The 16,813-nt window shown below is 57.5% G+C and overlaps 3 protein-coding genes across 3 annotated transcripts; 2 read left to right on the top strand and 1 right to left on the bottom strand.

Moving 5' to 3' along the window:
* Nucleotides 1-1,209: 1,209 nt before the first annotated feature.
* On the bottom strand, nt 1,210-5,170 carry LOC134561492 (acidic mammalian chitinase-like). Its single transcript, XM_063418561.1, has 11 exons — nt 5,050-5,170; nt 4,552-4,581; nt 4,019-4,220; nt 3,741-3,797; nt 3,470-3,635; nt 3,256-3,380; nt 2,969-3,092; nt 2,664-2,849; nt 2,310-2,429; nt 2,079-2,220; nt 1,210-1,531 (listed from the first exon to the last, which is right to left on the bottom strand). The coding sequence occupies exons 1-11, from the start codon at nt 5,072-5,074 to the stop codon at nt 1,284-1,286; spliced, it is 1,425 nt and encodes a 474-aa protein (XP_063274631.1). The 5' UTR covers nt 5,075-5,170; the 3' UTR covers nt 1,210-1,283.
* A 957-nt stretch (nt 5,171-6,127) lies between these two features.
* On the top strand, nt 6,128-9,137 carry LOC134561504 (acidic mammalian chitinase-like). The gene is made up of 11 exons (XM_063418587.1): nt 6,128-6,248; nt 6,692-6,721; nt 6,835-7,036; nt 7,241-7,297; nt 7,401-7,566; nt 7,685-7,809; nt 7,979-8,081; nt 8,167-8,352; nt 8,448-8,567; nt 8,695-8,836; nt 8,958-9,137. The coding sequence occupies exons 1-10, from the start codon at nt 6,224-6,226 to the stop codon at nt 8,827-8,829; spliced, it is 1,149 nt and encodes a 382-aa protein (XP_063274657.1). The 5' UTR covers nt 6,128-6,223; the 3' UTR covers nt 8,830-8,836; nt 8,958-9,137.
* A 3,223-nt stretch (nt 9,138-12,360) lies between these two features.
* On the top strand, nt 12,361-16,324 carry LOC134561493 (acidic mammalian chitinase-like). Its single transcript, XM_063418562.1, has 11 exons — nt 12,361-12,481; nt 12,951-12,980; nt 13,312-13,513; nt 13,736-13,792; nt 13,898-14,063; nt 14,153-14,277; nt 14,441-14,564; nt 14,684-14,869; nt 15,104-15,223; nt 15,313-15,454; nt 16,003-16,324. Exons 1-11 carry the CDS (start codon nt 12,457-12,459, stop codon nt 16,248-16,250), a joined length of 1,425 nt encoding a protein of 474 aa, XP_063274632.1. The 5' UTR covers nt 12,361-12,456; the 3' UTR covers nt 16,251-16,324.
* Nucleotides 16,325-16,813: the final 489 nt, after the last annotated feature.

The following is a 16,813-nucleotide window of genomic DNA, read 5'->3' as shown; positions in this document are numbered from 1 at the left end:
TGCTCTTTCAGGACCTTCCCTGTGCCTGCTGATATTTTTTTTCCTTCTCAACACCTGCCCTGCTGGCACTGGAAGAAATCCTTGGAAAATGTCCTGTCAGGGCTTGTTAAAATACAGACTGTGGCTTCAGGCTCTTCCCTGACCATAATAATCACCAGACAATCCTGGAGCATCAAAATATTAAGGACAAAATGAGTTGAAACAAGAAGCTGCTGGGTTTGCGTGAAGCTTTATTGAATCATTCTCATTGTGTGCAATGGGATCAGAGGGATCACGGGGCGGGAACGGGATCGGGATCTCCAGGGCCAGTCCCCACCATCGGCACTGCAGCTCCTCCTGCACCTCCAGCAGCTGCAGGGACGTGAGGACTGCGCCGTGCGGGGCTCTTGCAGCCTGAAAAGAAAACAGGATTTTCTTTGGGGATGAGTTTGTGTATCTGCCCCTGTCAGGCCTGTGCTGGGCCCAGTTGGTGCAGTGACAGCTCAGCACACAGGCAGGACACAGCGGGCACGGAGGGGCTGCAGAGCTTCTCCAAAAGTTGCCGGGAGGTTCCTGGAAAATCCCTCCATGGCTTTGATTTTGGACAAGGGGCTGGAGTGACAAGAAAAGGGAGAATGGCCTGAGGATGAAGGGCAGGGTTAGATGGGATATTAGGGAGAAATTCTTCCCTGTGAGGGTGGGAAAGCTCTGGAATAGATTTCCCAGAGAAGCTGTGGCTGCCCCTGGATCCCTGGAAGTGTCCAAGGCCAGGCTGGAGCAGCCTGGGACAGTGGGAGGTGTCCCTGCCCAAGGCAGGGTGGAATGGGATGAGCTTTAAGGCCCTTTCTAACCCAACCCAGTCTGGGATTCCACGATTCCAAATCTTCCACAGGCTTTGAAACCCTGGAGAAACAAACTGCCTTTATCCTGGGGTTTATTAACTATGGCAAGGACAAAGTGCTCCATTTCTATAAAAAACTGCTGAAAAATCCCTCTTCAGCTCAGATCTCGATTTGTGACTGAGCAAAGAGTAATAATAACTCAGCTCTCTGGCCTGCAACCACTTTCATGCTCCAAAAGTTGGAAAAATCCCTCCACGGTTGGCAAGAGGAGCAGGCAACATTGACACCTGCTGTCGGGAATTTTAATAGCCACGCACTCCAGCACAGCCAAGAGCAGGAAAACAGCCCCAAACAAACAAAAAAAAGGCGAAACAAGGGGGATTGCTCGCAGAAAGCTTTATTGACTCCTCATTATCGCACACGAGTAAACCCCAGGGATGGGTTGGCTGGAGAAGGGGGGGATCACTGGGGCCAGTTGCAGCAGGAGCAGGCGGGGTCGAAGACCAGCCCCTGCTCGCAGCTCTGCACGAAGGTCTGGCCGTTGAGGCAGCTGTAGAAGTTCCTGTTGTTGGTGGGGTCCGGGTAGATCCCGTTGGGTTTCCCGGCGCAGAAGCCGCTGCCGCCGGAGCCGCCGGAGCCGCCGGAGCCGCCGCCGGTGGTGGGGGGAGCCTCGGTGATGGGGGGCAGGGGCTCAGCGGGGGGAACGCAGTCTGGCATGGAGGAACCCAAGCAGGAAAAGGTTTATTTTATGTTCCCGGCCTTTCATCCCTCCCGCACATCTAGAGGGAGCTCGGGAGTCTCCATGAGGGAGCTGCTCCCGCTGGTGGTGGGGGGAGGCTCGAAGGGGAGGAGGGGGGAACAGAGTCTGAAATTCAGGCAGGAAAGGACTGGGAGTGTTTAATTCCTGCCCATCCTTCACAGGGAGCTTGGGAGTCTCCACCAAGGAGCTGCTCCCGCTGGTGGGAGCCTCAGAGATGGAGGAAGGGGCTCAGAAGGCAAACACAGTCTGGAATTGAGGCAGGAAAGGACTGGGAGTGTTTAATTCCTCCCACACCTCCATAGGAATTTTGGGAGTCTCCATCAAGGAGCTGCCCCTGCTGGTGGGAGCCTCGGAGATGGAGGCAGGAGCTCAGAGGGCAAACACAGTCTGGAATTCAGGTGGGAAAGGGCTGGAAGTGTTTCATCCCTCCCACACCTCCACAGGAATTTTGGGAGTCTCCATCAGGGAGCTGCTGCCGCTCTCCTGCAGCCACTCACCGCCGCTCTGCAGCCCCAGGCCCTTCTTCAGGCTGGAGATCAGCGGGTATTTGCCCTCCTTGCAGAAATCCCCAGTGAAGTCATCCATGTCCAGGGCCCAGACCATGGCCCCTCCAAAGTTGTTCTTCTTCAGCCAATCCACCTGTGGGGAGGAAGATCCCGGTGAGCCCCAGGAACGGATCCCAGGGGAGGCTCCGGCCTCGTCCCAGCACGGCCCCGCTGCCCCCAGACCTTGATGCCGAAGCTCTTGACGTTGTCGTAGCCGACCCACTCGCTGCCCTTGTAGGCGTAGGGAACGTCCTGGGGTTCATCCCAAGCCTGGGTGGCTCCAGAGCTCAGCAGACTGCAGATCTGAGGAGAGGGAAGCAGGAATGTTACCCACAAAAAGGGAAGAGCCCAGGCTCTGCCCTTGCCTTGCCTTTATCCTCTGGTTTGGAGCCGTGTCCCTGTTCCCGGAGTGCACAACTCCTTCCCAGCCATTCCACGGACAGCTTTGTGCCTGAGCCACGCAGAAAACTCCCCGGGAGCCTCCTGATCCATTCCTTCCAATGATCTGAGACAGGAATGTGGTGGGAGCAGCCGTACCTCGTAGTAAGCCAGAGTTCCGGCCTCCCTGGTGTAGGGCCCGGCGGGGCCAGGCCCGGACGCTGGAGCTCCCACGGAGGTGTCGGATGGGTTCTGCAGGGTGAAGCTCTTTCCGTAGGTTGGGAATCCCACCAGGAGCTTCTCAGCTGGGGCCCCGTTGCTCTTCCAATAGTTCATGGCGTATTCCTGCAAGGAACCAGCCCCGCTCGAGGCTTTGCTGGGATTTGTAGGACGAATTCCTCAAAATCTCCCCGGGGGAGCCGCCGAGGATCTGAGCCCCGCGAGTGCCCCACAGAAACACTCACAACGTTGAAGTATTTGTAGTCGCCGGTGTCAGCAGGGCCGGCGTACAGGGGGCTGTTCTCGCCCGTGTTCCTCTCCCAGGACCCGTGGAAGTCGTAGGTCATCACGTGGATGTAATCCAGGTACCTGCGGCCAGCGGGGGCTGTGTCCTCACCCAGGCACCGGAGCTGAGGGTGCCCGGCCACCGCCCCCAGCCCCGGCACACGGGGCTCCCTGCGGGGCTCCTTCACTTCAGCACTTCCAGGAAACCCCTCCAAGCCCCCCTGGGACCCCCGGCTTTGCCACTCACTTGCCAATCTCAGCAATCTCGTAGCCGGCCTGGATGGTGGAAAGTCCGGCAGCAACGGCGGCGGTGACCATGAGCCGGGGCTGGTTGCTCTGTTTGGCCTCCTGCTCGAAGGCTGCCACCAGTTCCTGAGGGATCCAAGGGACAGCGATCACTGGGGGCTCTGGGATGGGGCTGTGCAGCCACCCAGAGCTCCCAGGGCTGGCGCCAAGCCCACCTTAACCAGGACGGTGAAGAGAGCCTTGTCCTGGGCAGGGCTGCCCCTGGAGCCGGGGTATTCCCAGTCCAGGTCCAGCCCGTCAAACTGATACTGCCGCAGGAACTTGATGACGGACTTGATGAAGGTCTGGCGGTTCTCGGGAGAGGAGACCATGGTGGTGAACCTGGGCAAGCAGAGCAGGAGAGAGGTGGGGTTTCCATGGAGCCCCGTTCCAGCTCTCCTTCTCTTTCCCCGTTGCTCTTTAGGGCAGGACATGGGTTGAGCTCACTTCTGGGTGCCGAAATTCCATCCTCCAATGGCCAGCAGGGTCTTCAGATCTTTGTTCCTGCAAGGCAAGAGGCAGCACCCTGAGCTCTTGCATGTCCACAGCCCCCATAGCCGCTGTCCCCATGCCCAGGGGACGGGGCTGTCCCCCTGCCCTGCCCTGTCCGTGTCTCTCTCCTCTTCCCTCAGCGTCCCTCGGCCGGAGCCGCTGTCCCCGCGCTGATCCGGACCCAGGGCAGGGCTGGCAGGGAGCAGCGCCGTGCCCGGGGCTGCGGCACTCACTGGTTCTTGAGGCCGTTGAAGGACTTGTACAGGGTCTCGTCGTTCCACTCGTAGGTGGTGATCTCGTTGTTCTTCATGTCGGCGAAGGCGTAGATCAGGTGGTTGCACAGGCAGGGGTCGACATTTTCGGGGGTGAACTTGCCCAGGCCGGGCCGGTACTGGGCCCAGTTGGTGAAGTAACAGGTCAGCACATAGGCAGTGCCTGCGGGACACAGCGGGCATGGAGGGGCTGCAGCGCCCCGGGCACAGCGCGGCCCCTCGGGCGCGGCATCCCCCGGCACGGGCCGGGCACAGCTCCCGGTGCGGGGCACAGCTCCGGGAAAGGGCAGCGGGGCCGGGCAGCCCCCGCACCCTGCCGGGCTCCCTGCCCGCCCCAGCCCCGCGCTCGGCGCCCTCCTCCTGCGGGGCCGGCCGGGGCTCGGGGCCGCCGCTGCCCTCAGCCCCCGCCGCGGGCTCTGTGCCCCGCACGGGCCCGGCCGGCCCGGGGGCAGCGCCGGCTCCTGCCCGAGCGGCTCCGGGGAAGCAGCACCTACCGAGCTGGGCGTGCAGCAGCAGGGCCAGGCCTGGAGGGCACAAGGAAACAACAAACCCGTCACTCTTTGCTCTCACCAATGCAAAGCTCTTCTGCAACGCTCTGCTCCCAGGCTGAGGCAGAGGAGTTCTTCGAGAGAACAGGCTAACATTTCTTCTAGCATTCCAGTAAAATTTCTCAAATCATTTCAGGTAAAAGTATAGAGAGAACCCAAGCAGGTTCCAAAGCTGTCATTTGATTTTGAGATGTAAGTTAGAAAGCACATTTCAGTTCCACCCTGCAATGAACCCTGTCCATGCTCAAAGCAGAACAGATCCCCAACCACACCAGCACTAAAGAACAGATGTCTCCAGCCCCAAAGGAAATTGAGAAACCTTTGTGAGAGAAGAGAGAGCAGCATTTTTCCCCCTCCGCCCCCTGCCCCGGCAGCAGAGCGGCAGTGCCAGAGCCTGCAGCCTGCTCAGGAGGGCAGGGAGCTCCAGGCTGCAGCAGCACTCACCGGTGAGCAGAGTGAGCTTGGCCATCTTGGACCAGGACTGCTGTGCTCAGCCTCTCGGCCACTTTTATATCCTTCCCCATCCTCCTGCCAGCCTTACATCAACAGCCACGGACAAATATTATGAAATTTGGCAAAGACCCCATCAACAAATCTGACACCAGGACAATGGGCCTGAGCCCTCCCGCTGGAGGGGTCACTGCTGTGGGGCTGTGCCACGTCCTGGTGCTGCAAGGGCAGATAAAGAACGGGATTAGATTGCTCGGATTGTTCCAAGGGTTGTTTCCATGTTTGTGACCCTGCTGGTGGCGGTGCAGGGACCGGTGGCTGAAGTGTGTGACCTTGTGCTGTCCTTGAGCCCTTCTCCAGGGCTGGCACTGCCAAAGCCGAGCTTTGGGCTTTGCCAGGCTCAGGTGTCCTTGGTGGGACCGGCCCCAGGCAGGAGCGGGCAGGGCTCCGGCTGCAGCCCTGGGAATGTTGGAGGCTGTGGGATCTGGGCTCACTGGCTGTGGGCAGGGCAGGGCCAGAGGGACCCGGGGGGTCTGAGCTGTGCCTTGCCCACCCAGCTGAGCTGGGCTCTCCTCAGGGACGCAGACCGCAGGAATCACTTAAGAAAAACCACATTTGTTTTGACTGAGTCATTCACCACCTGATAAATTCTTCTGCAAGAGGACTTGTTTGTCATCCTCTTTCCCGAATCTCCTGACACCCGTGGTCACAAGAACAAGTGGGAGGACAACACAGCAGAGGCTGATTCTGATTCACTTTGTTTCCATAAACCCAAGGAGACCAAACCCTTGTGCCACACATTTGTTTTGGCAGTGCCAGCATCTCCGGAAGGACTCAAGGACAGCACAAGGTCACACACTTCAGTCATCAGTCCCTGCTCAGTGGCCAGCAAGGACACAAAGCTGTTGTTAAAAACAACACCTGGACAATCCAAGCAATCTAATCCCATTCTTTATCTGCCCTTGCAGCACCAGGATATGGCACAGCCCCACAGCAGTGACCCCTCCAGCAGGAGGGCTCAGGCCCATTGTCCTGGTGTCAGATTTGTTGATGGGGTCTTTGCCAAATTTCATAATATTTGTTCATGGCTGTTGATGTAAGGCTGGCAGGAGGATGGGGAAGGATATAAAAGTGGCCGAGAGGCTGAGCACAGCAGTCCTGGTCCAAGATGGCCAAGCTCACTCTGCTCACCGGTGAGTGCTGCTGCAGCCTGGAGCTCCCTGCCCTCCTGAGCAGGCTGCAGGCTCTGGCACTGCCGCTCTGCTTCCGGGACAGGGGGTGGAGGGGGAAAAATGCTGCTCTCTCTTCTCTCTCAAAGGTTTCTAAATTTCCTTTGGGCAGGGAGACATCTGTTCTTTAGTGCTGGTGTGGCTGGGGATCTGTTCTGCTTTGAGCATGGACAGGGTTCATTGCAGGGTGGAACTGAAATGTGCTTTCTAACTTATATCTAAAAGTCAAATGACAGCTTCGGAACTTGCTTGGGTTCTCTTCTATGCTTTTACCTGAAATGCTTGGACAAGTTTTAGGCTGTTCTCTAGAACTCCTCTGCCTCAGCCTGGGAGCAGAGCGTTGCAGAAGAGCTTTGCATTGGTGAGAGCAAAGAGTGACGGGTTTGTTGTTTCCTTGTGCCCTCCAGGCCTGGCCCTGCTGCTGCACGCCCAGCTCGGTAGGTGCTGCTTCCCCGGAGCCGCTCCGGCAGGAGCCGGCGCTGCCCCGGCCCGAGGGGCCGCGCTGTGCCCGGGGCGCTGCAGCCCCTCCATGCCCGCTGTGTCCCCGCAGGCACTGCCTATGTGCTGACCTGTTACTTCACCAACTGGGCCCAGTACCGGCCTGGTCTGGGCAAATACACCCCTGAGAACATCGACCCCAACCTGTGCAACCACCTGATCTACGCCTTCGCCGACATGAAGAACAACGAGATCACCACCTACGAGTGGAACGACGAGACCCTGTACAAGTCCTTCAACGGCCTCAAGAACCAGTGAGTGCCGCAGCCCCGGGCACGGCGCTGCTCCCTCTGGGGCTGGGCAGGGCAGGGCAGGGTGACAGCCCTGTCCCCTGAGCTCAGGGACAGCGGCACCGAGTGCTGCCTGTTATCCCTTGGCCTTTACCCCCAAAAGGACCTGGCCTGCAAAGGTGACACCAAATCCTTGGGGTCACTCTGGTTTCTTCCCCTTCCTTGCAGGAACAGGAACCTGAAGACCCTGCTGGCCATTGGAGGATGGAATTTCGGCACCCAGAAGTGAGTTCAAACCAGCTCCTTTCAATAGTGACTCTGGGGAAAGGGAGGGAATGGAGGAAGAGGCTCCATTCCAACCCGACTCTCTCCTGCTCTGCTTGCCCAGGTTCACCACCATGGTCTCCACACCCCAGAACCGCCAGACCTTCATCAACTCCGTGGTCAGGTTCCTGCGCCAGCACGGATTTGATGGGCTGGACCTGGACTGGGAATACCCCGGCTCCAGGGGCAGCCCCGCCCAGGACAAGGCTCTCTTCACCGTCCTGGTTAAGGTGGGCTTGGCTCCAGGCTCTGCTGGCCACAGCTCCGGCCTCTGAGCCTCTGAGCCTGGGGCAGCTGCAAAGCCTCAGCCCCAAGCCCCCAGTGATCGCTGTCCCTTGGATCCCTCAGGAACTGGTGGCAGCCTTCGAGCAGGAGGCCAAACAGAGCAACCGGCCCCGGCTCATGGTCACCGCTGCTGTGGCCGGAGGACTTTCCACCATCCAGGCCGGCTACGAGATTGCTGAGCTGGGCAAGTGAGTGGCAAGCCTGGGGTTGCAGGTGGCACCAGGGTGGGTTCCTGCCAGGGAAAGCTGCAGAGAGCCCCTGAGGGAGCCCCATGTGCGGGAGGAGGGCTCATGGCCGGGGCTGGGGGCACCCTCAGCTCTGGTGCCTGGGTGAGGACACAGCCCCCGCTGCCCGCAGGTACCTGGATTACATCCACGTCATGACCTACGACTTCCACGGGCCCTGGGACGGCTCCACGGGCGAGAACAGCCCCCTGCACAGCAGCGGCACCCTCAGCGTTGTGAGTGCCTTTGGGACCCCCGGGCCAGGGCTGCTCTCCCCACAGCCCATCCCTGCACGCCCCTGAACCGTGCTGGCTTTTCCAGGAATACGCCATGAACTACTGGAAGAACAACGGCGCCCCAGCTCAGAAGCTCCTGGTGGGATTCCCAACCTACGGGAAAACCTTCACCCTGCAGAACCCATCCAACACCGGCATCGGAGCCCCGGCCTCAGGCCCTGGCCCCGCGGGACCCTACACCGGCGAGGCCGGGCTCCTGGCTTACTACGAGGTGTGTGTGGGACTGCAAGGGCGGCTCAGACACTGCTGGGACTTCCAGCACAGAATTCCTAACCTGGCCCACGTTCCCACTGCCCTTTCTCCCAGATCTGCACCTTCCTGGACTCCGGAGCCACCCAGGCTTGGGACGCCCCCGAGGATGTGCCCTACGCCTACAAGGGCAATGAGTGGATCGGCTACGACAACGTCAGGAGCTTCAACCTCAAGGTCTGTGGGGCTGAGCCACGTCCTGGTGCTGCAGGGGCAGATTAAGAATGGGGGACAGTGCTGGGATGAGGCCGGAGCCTCCCGTGGGATCCGTTCCTGGGGCTCACCGGGATCTTTCTCCCCACAGGTGGATTGGCTGAAGCAGAACAACTTTGGAGGGGCCATGGTCTGGACCATCGACCTGGATGACTTCACTGGCACCTTCTGCCACCAGGGCAAATACCCGCTGATCTCCAGCCTGAAGAAGGGCCTGGGGGTGTGAACGTGCCGTGAGTGCCATGGGGAGGGATATTGGGAACACCCTGGGGCCGTGGGAATGCCCAAGAGGGGCAGGGAGGAGGAGGGGGCATCACAAACTCATCCCCAAGGAGAATCCTGCTTTCTTTTCAGGCTGCAAGAGCCCCGCACGGCGCAGTCCTCACGTCCCTGCAGCTGCTGGAGGTGCAGGAGGAGCTGCAGTGCCGATGGTGGGGACTGGCCCTGGAGATCCCGATCCCGTTCCCGCCCCATGATCCCTCTGATCCCATTGCACACAATGAGAATGATTCAATAAAGCTTCACGCAAACCCAGCAGCTTCTTGTTTCAACTCATTTTGTCCTTAATATTTTGATGCTCCAGGATTGTCTGGTGATTATTATGGTCAGGGAAGGGAAGAGCCTGAAGCCACAGTCTGTATTTTAACAAGCCCTGACAGGACATTTTCCAAGGATTTCTTCCAGTGCCAACAGGGCAGGTGTTGAGAAGGAAAAAAATATCAGCAGGCACAGGGAAGGTCCTGAAAGAGCACAGGGAAGGTCCTGAAAGTGCACAGGGAGAAGGGTCACGGTGGCACAAGCAGGACTCTGGCTCCCCACCCAGCCCTTTTCCAGCCCATTTGGCCAGGAAAAAGATTCTCCTCTTGGAAAAGTCACATTGCAAAGGGACCAGTCTCAAAACTGCCCAGGCCTGGTGCTCTGGCTCAGAGGCAGCTGTAGGAATTCCTCCCTTCAGGAATGGTTCTGCTGAGCACGTCCCAACCCACCACAGACTCCTGATGTGTCCTGGAGCCCGAAAATTCCAGCCCTGTCCAAGTTCAGCAGCCTGAGGGTGGAATTGCAGAACTGGAGTCCTCAAAATGCCAATGAGCGGCTTCTGTCTGGGAAGGAGCCTCAGAGATTCCCTGGAAAACCTTCCCAGAGCAGGGAGAGCTTTGTGACAGCAGCAGCAGCAGCCCCGGGGTTCCCACAGGGAGGAAAAGCAGCAGCACCAGAGGCTGTTCCCAGATCCCATCCCAGGGGCAGCATTCCAGCCCCTCGGATCCCTCCGGGTGCTGCAGCCGCCCCTCGGGCTCCTGCGTGCAGGAAAATCCCTCGGGAATCTCCCAGCCCAGCTGCCCCACCTTGGAGCTGGTTGTTTTTCCAGGAGCTGGGAATCACAGAATCACAGAATCACAGAATCACAGAATCACAGAATCACAGAATAATGAGGTTGGAAGAGACCTCTAAGATCATCAAGTCCAACCTATGCCTGAACACCTCAGCTAGACCATAGCACTAAATGCATTTCCAGTCTTTTTTTAAACACATCCAGGGATGGTGACTCCACCACCTCCCTGGGAAGACAATTCCAGTGCTTTATTACTCTTTCAGTGAAAAAATTTTTTCCTAATATCCAACCTGTACCTTCCTTGGTAGGTAATGCTGGAGGCTCTCAGGCTCTGAGGCTGTGGCACTCAGGGAAACACGGATCCATCTCCAGGAGAATCCTGGAGCTGCCACGGGCAGGAAAATCCCAGTGCTGAGCCCAGGGCCTCGTGGTATGGGCCATAAATGGATATGGATATGGATAGATTTAAATAAATAAATGTGGGCGTGGATAAATTTATTTAAATATATATGGGGATGCATAAATTTAAATAAATGTATATGGATAAATTTAAATAAATCCATATGGATATGCAGAGAAATAAGAATAAACATATACAGAGAATTCAAAATATACATGTGCAGAGAAATATAAATATACATGCAGAGAAATAGAAATAAATACATATACAGAGAATTCAAAATATACATGTGCAGAGAAATATAAATATATACGCAGAGAAATAGAGACATAGATGCAGAATAAATATAAATATAAATATAAATATAAATATAAATATAAATATAAATATAAATATAAATATAAATATAAATATAAATATAAATATAAATATAAATATAAATATAAATATAAATATAAATATAAATATATACCATTACAAATATAAATACAAATACAAATGTAGAGAAGTAGAAATAAATATGTACAGAAATAAAAATAATTATGTTTATGCATGTAAATAAAAGAAATATGTATATGAAGATAAAGTGTTTTAGAGGGAAGATGCAGCAGGAAGAGCCCAGAGTGGCAGAATCTCTCTGCAGCCCAACACTGGAGTAGTTGGAAGGCCCCTGTTTGCTCTTTTTAATTGGAATTCTTTCAGTAAGGACCAATTTTGTGCCCTTTGATACCTCCCACCACTCCCAGGGAACCCACGGCAAACCAACTTTGTTATAACAGGAGAAGGGCAGGAAAAGTCCTGAAGGAAAATCCTGAAGGAAAATCCTGAAGGAAAATTCCAGGATCTGAGTTTGTTTGAACACAAATCACTGTCCTTGAGCCTGCCTCAAATGCTCTCCTTTTTACACCAAACACCTTCTGTGGATAACAGAGCTGAAAATGCTCCAGAGGTCACCGAGGGTAGGATTTTCCAGATCTGTCCCAGTTGAATTTGTACCCTGGGACTTTATCAACCAAGAAAAACATTGGAAAAATACTCCTTGAGGATGTTGTCCTGTTATCGGCCGTATCCCACCCCGTGCCTGCACCAAATCCCAAAGGCTCGGGCTGGCACATTTAATCTGCAGGGCAGCCAGCATCTGATACCAGGCTGTTCTCCAGGATTCCATTCATCCAAGGCGGGGTGACCTCCTGGAAAGTCACCTTTGTGTCACCCTGAAAGGAATTAAACATCCCAGTGCAGGGACACAGCCGTGTCCACACTCCTGAGTGGGCAAAAGGGAAGAAATTCCCGGTGCCATCGCACAGGGTGAGAGTTTGGAATGTGCACCTGGGCAGAAGGTGAAAATAAAAATGTGGGGAAGATATTTTGAGGCATTCGGCTGATGGAGATTCACTTAAGGAGAAACGGGAATGCTCGGAAACACGGGGGTGTCTCAGTTTGGGAAAGAGCAGAGCAGAAAGATGAGGGGATAAAGGTGAGAGGAAAATTAACCTGCCCCATTATCTGGGGTGTACCTTGAGAGTTCAACCTCTAAAAAAATAAAAGGAATTTCCTCTGCTTCCCTGAGGAGAGCCCAGCTCAGCTGGGTGGGCAAGGCACAGCTCAGACCCCCCGGGTCCCTCTGGCCCTGCCCTGCCCACGGCCAGTGAGCCCAGATCCCACAGCCTCCAACATTCCCAGGGCTGCAGCCGGAGCCCTGCCCGCTCCTGCCTGGGGCCGGTCCCACCAAGGACACCTGAGCCTGGCAAAGCCCAAAGCTCGGCTTTGGCAGTGCCAGCCCTGGGGAAGGGCTCAAGGACAGCACAAGGTCACACACTTCAGCCACCGGTCCCTGCACCGCCACCAGCAGGGTCACAAACATGGAAACAACCCTTGGAACAATCCGAGCAATCTAATCCCGTTCTTTATCTGCCCTTGCAGCACCAGGACGTGGCACAGCCCCACAGCAGTGACCCCTCCAGCGGGAGGGCTCAGGCCCATTGTCCTGGTGTCAGATTTGTTGATGGGGTCTTTGCCAAATTTCATAATATTTGTCCGTGGCTGTTGATGTAAGGCTGGCAGGAGGATGGGGAAGGATATAAAAGTGGCCGAGAGGCTGAGCACAGCAGTCCTGGTCCAAGATGGCCAAGCTCACTCTGCTCACCGGTGAGTGCTGCTGCAGCCTGGAGCTCCCTGCCCTCCTGAGCAGGCTGCAGGCTCTGGCACTGCCGCTCTGCTGCCGGGACAGGGGGTGGAGGGGGAAAAATGCTGCTCTCTCTTCTCTCTCAAAGGTTTCTCAATTTCCTTTGGGCAGGCAGACATCTGTTCTTTAGTGCTGGTGTGGCTGGGGATCTGTTCTGCTTTGAGCATGGGCAGGGTTCATTGCAGGGTGGAACTGAAATGTGCTTTCTAACTTACATCTCAAAATCAAATGACAGCTTTGGAACCTGCTTGGGTTCCTTTCTATGCTTTTACCTGAAATGATTTGACAAATTTTACTGGAATGCTAGAACAAATGTTAGCCTGTTCTCTCGAAGAACTCCTCTGCCTCAGCCTGGGAGCAGAGCGTTGCAGAAGAGCTTTGCATTGGTGAGAGCAAACAGTGACGGGTTTGTTGTTTCCTTGTGCCCTCCAGGCCTGGCCCTGCTGCTGCACGCCCAGCTCGGTAGGTGCTGCTTCCCCGGAGCCGCTCGGGCAGGAGCCGGCGCTGCCCCCGGGCCGGCCGGGCCCGTGCGGGGCACAGAGCCCGCGGCGGGGGCTGAGGGCAGCGGCGGCCCCGAGCCCCGGCCGGCCCCGCAGGAGGAGGGCGCCGAGCGCGGGGCTGCGGCGGGCAGGGAGCCCGGCAGGGTGCGGGGGCTGCCCGGCCCCGCTGCCCTTTCCCGGAGCTGTGCCCCGCGCCGGGAGCTGTGCCCGGCCCGTGCCGGGGGATGCCGCGCCCGAGGGGCCGCGCTGTGCCCGGGGCGCTGCAGCCCCTCCATGCCCGCTGTGTCCCGCAGGCACTGCCTATGTGCTGACCTGTTACTTCACCAACTGGGCCCAGTACCGGCCCGGCCTGGGCAAGTTCACCCCCGAAAATGTCGACCCCTGCCTGTGCAACCACCTGATCTACGCCTTCGCCGACATGAAGAACAACGAGATCACCACCTACGAGTGGAACGACGAGACCCTGTACAAGTCCTTCAACGGCCTCAAGAACCAGTGAGTGCCGCAGCCCCGGGCACGGCGCTGCTCCCTGCCAGCCCTGCCCTGGGTCCGGGCTCGGCGCGGGGACAGCGGCTCCGGCCGAGGGACGCTGAGGGAAGAGGAGAGAGACACGGACAGGGCAGGGCAGGGCGACAGCCCCGTCCCCTGGGCATGGGGACAGCGGCTATGGGGGCTGTGGACATGCAACAGCTCAGGGTGCTGCCTCTTGCCTTGCAGGAACAAAGATCTGAAGACCCTGCTGGCCATTGGAGGATGGAATTTCGGCACCCAGAAGTGAGCTCAACCCATGTCCTGCCCTAAAGAGCAATGGGGAAAGAGAAGGAGAGCTGGAACGGGGCTCCATGGAAACCCCACCTCTCTCCTGCTCTGCTTGCCCAGGTTCACCACCATGGTCTCCTCTCCCGAGAACCGCCAGACCTTCATCAAGTCCGTCATCAAGTTCCTGCGGCAGTATCAGTTTGACGGGCTGGACCTGGACTGGGAATACCCCGGCTCCAGGGGCAGCCCTGCCCAGGACAAGGCTCTCTTCACCGTCCTGGTTAAGGTGGGCTTGGCGCCAGCCCTGGGAGCTCTGGGTGGCTGCACAGCCCCGTCCCAGAGCCCCCAGTGATCGCTGTCCCTTGGATCCCTCAGGAACTGCTGGCAGCCTTCGAGCAGGAGGCCAAACAGAGCAACCAGCCCCGGCTCATGGTCACCGCCGCTGTTGCTGCCGGACTTTCCACCATCCAGGCCGGCTACGAGATTGCTGAGATTGGCAAGTGAGTGGCAAAGCCGGGGGTCCCTGGGGGGCTTGGAGGGGTTTCCTGGAAGTGCTGAAGTGAAGGAGCCCCGCAGGGAGCCCCGTGTGCCGGGGCTGGGGGCGGTGGCCGGGCACCCTCAGCTCTGGTGCCTGGGTGAGGACACAGCCCCCGCTGGCCGCAGGTACCTGGATTACATCCACGTGATGACCTACGACTTCCACGGGTCCTGGGAGAGGAACACGGGCGAGAACAGCCCCCTGTACGCCGGCCCTGCTGACACCGGCGACTACAAATACTTCAACGTTGTGAGTGTTTCTGTGGGGCACTCGCGGGGCTCAGATCCTCGGCGGCTCCCCCGGGGAGATTTTGAGGAATTCGTCCTACAAATCCCAGCAAAGCCTCGAGCGGGGCTGGTTCCTTGCAGGAATACGCCATGAACTATTGGAAGAGCAACGGGGCCCCAGCTGAGAAGCTCCTGGTGGGATTCCCAACCTACGGAAAGAGCTTCACCCTGCAGAACCCATCCGACACCTCCGTGGGAGCTCCAGCGTCCGGGCCTGGCCCCGCCGGGCCCTACACCAGGGAGGCCGGAACTCTGGCTTACTACGAGGTACGGCTGCTCCCACCACATTCCTGTCTCAGATCATTGGAAGGAATGGATCAGGAGGCTCGCGGGGAGTTTTCTGCGTGGCTCAGACACAAAGCTGTCCGTGGAATGGCTGGGAAGGAGTTGTGCACTCCGGGAACTGGGACATGGCTCCAAACCAGAGGATAAAGGCAAGGCAGCAGCAGAGCCTGGGCTCTTCCCTTTTTGTGGGTAACATTCCTGCTTCCCTCTCCTCAGATCTGCAGTCTGCTGAGCTCTGGAGCCACCCAGGCTTGGGATGAACCCCAGGACGTTCCCTACGCCTACAAGGGCAGCGAGTGGGTCGGCTACGACAACGTCAAGAGCTTCGGCATCAAGGTCTGGGGGCAGCGGGGCCGTGCTGGGACGAGGCCGGAGCCTCCCCTGGGATCCGTTCCTGGGGCTCACCGGGATCTTCCTCCCCACAGGTGGATTGGCTGAAGAAGAACAACTTTGGAGGGGCCATGGTCTGGGCCCTGGACATGGATGACTTCACTGGGGATTTCTGCAAGGAGGGCAAATACCCGCTGATCTCCAGCCTGAAGAAGGGCCTGGGGCTGCAGAGCGGCGGTGAGTGGCTGCAGGAGAGCGGCAGCAGCTCCCTGATGGAGACTCCCAAAATTCCTGTGGAGGTGTGGGAGGGATGAAACACTTCCAGCCCTTTCCCGCCTGAATTCCAGACTGCGTTTGCCCTCTGAGCCCCTTCCTCCATCTCTGAGGCTCCCACCAGCGGGAGCATCTCCTTGATGGAGACTCCCAAAATTCCTATGGAGGTGTGGGAGGAATTAAACACTCCCAGTCCTTTCCTGCCTCAATTCCAGACTGCGTTTGCCCTCTGAGCCCCTTCCTCCCATCTCTGAGGCTCCCACCAGCGGGGGCAGCTCCTTGATGGAGACTCCCAAGCCCCCTGTGAAGGATGGGCAGGAATTAAACACTCCCAGTCCTTTCCTGCCTGAATTCCAGACTCTGTTCCCCCCTCCTCCCCTTCGAGCCTCCCCCCACCACCAGCGGGAGCAGCTCCCTCATGGAGACTCCCAAGCTCCCTCTGGATGCGCGGGAGGGATGAAAGGCCGGGAACATAAAATAAACCTTTTCCTGCTTGGGTTCCTCCATGCCAGACTGCGTTCCCCCCGCTGAGCCCCTGCCCCCCATCACCGAGGCTCCCCCCACCACCGGCGGCGGCTCCGGCGGCTCCGGCGGCTCCGGCGGCAGCGGCTTCTGCGCCGGGAAACCCAACGGGATCTACCCGGACCCCACCAACAACAGGAACTTCTACAGCTGCCTCAACGGCCAGACCTTCGTGCAGAGCTGCGAGCAGGGGCTGGTCTTCGACCCCGCCTGCTCCTGCTGCAACTGGCCCCAGTGATCCCCCCCTTCTCCAGCCAACCCATCCCTGGGGTTTACTCGTGTGCGATAATGAGGAGTCAATAAAGCTTTCTGCGAGCAATCCCCCTTGTTTCGCCTTTTTTTTGTTTGTTTGGGGCTGTTTTCCTGCTCTTGGCTGTGCTGGAGTGCGTGGCTATTAAAATTCCCGACAGCAGGTGTCAATGTTGCCTGCTCCTCTTGCCAACCGTGGAGGGATTTTCCAACTTTTGGAGCATGAAAGTGGTTGCAGGCCAGAGAGCTGAGTTATTATTACTCTTTGCTCAGTCACAAATCGAGATCTGAGCTGAAGAGGGATTTTTCAGCAGTTTTTTATAGAAATGGAGCACTTTGTCCTTGCCATAATTAATAAACCCCTGGATAAAGGCAGTTTGTTTCTCCAGGGTTTCAAAGCCTGTGGAAGATTTGGAATCGTGGAATCCCAGACTGGGTTGGGTTAGAAAGGGCCTTAAAGCTCATCCCACTGCACCCTGCCTTGGGCAGGGACACCTCCCACTGTCCCAGGCTGCTCCAGCCTGGCCTTGGACACTTCCAGGGATCCAGGGG

This window comes from Prinia subflava, chromosome 23, assembly GCF_021018805.1.
Source record: "Prinia subflava isolate CZ2003 ecotype Zambia chromosome 23, Cam_Psub_1.2, whole genome shotgun sequence".
NCBI classification, from domain to species: Eukaryota; Metazoa; Chordata; class Aves; order Passeriformes; family Cisticolidae; genus Prinia; species Prinia subflava.
Note: the sequence above shows the minus strand (reverse complement) of the source record. Positions and strands in the feature narration are given on the sequence as shown.

Bases quoted from the DNA above. Each gene is read 5' to 3' on its own strand.
- LOC134561493 (XM_063418562.1), top strand. From the start codon at position 12,457: ATGGCCAAGCTCACTCTGCTCACCG. The intron at 14,278-14,440 runs GTGAGTGGCAAA...CGCTGGCCGCAG, and splicing joins GAGATTGCTGAGATTGGCAA to GTACCTGGATTACATCCACG. The intron at 14,565-14,683 runs GTGAGTGTTTCT...GGTTCCTTGCAG, and splicing joins ACTACAAATACTTCAACGTT to GAATACGCCATGAACTATTG.
- LOC134561504 (XM_063418587.1), top strand. From the start codon at position 6,224: ATGGCCAAGCTCACTCTGCTCACCG. The intron at 6,722-6,834 runs GTAGGTGCTGCT...GTGTCCCCGCAG, and splicing joins GCTGCTGCACGCCCAGCTCG to GCACTGCCTATGTGCTGACC. The intron at 7,567-7,684 runs GTGGGCTTGGCT...TGGATCCCTCAG, and splicing joins TCTTCACCGTCCTGGTTAAG to GAACTGGTGGCAGCCTTCGA.
- LOC134561492 (XM_063418561.1), bottom strand. From the start codon at position 5,074: ATGGCCAAGCTCACTCTGCTCACCG. The intron at 3,093-3,255 runs GTGAGTGGCAAA...CGCTGGCCGCAG, and splicing joins GAGATTGCTGAGATTGGCAA to GTACCTGGATTACATCCACG. The intron at 2,850-2,968 runs GTGAGTGTTTCT...GGTTCCTTGCAG, and splicing joins ACTACAAATACTTCAACGTT to GAATACGCCATGAACTATTG.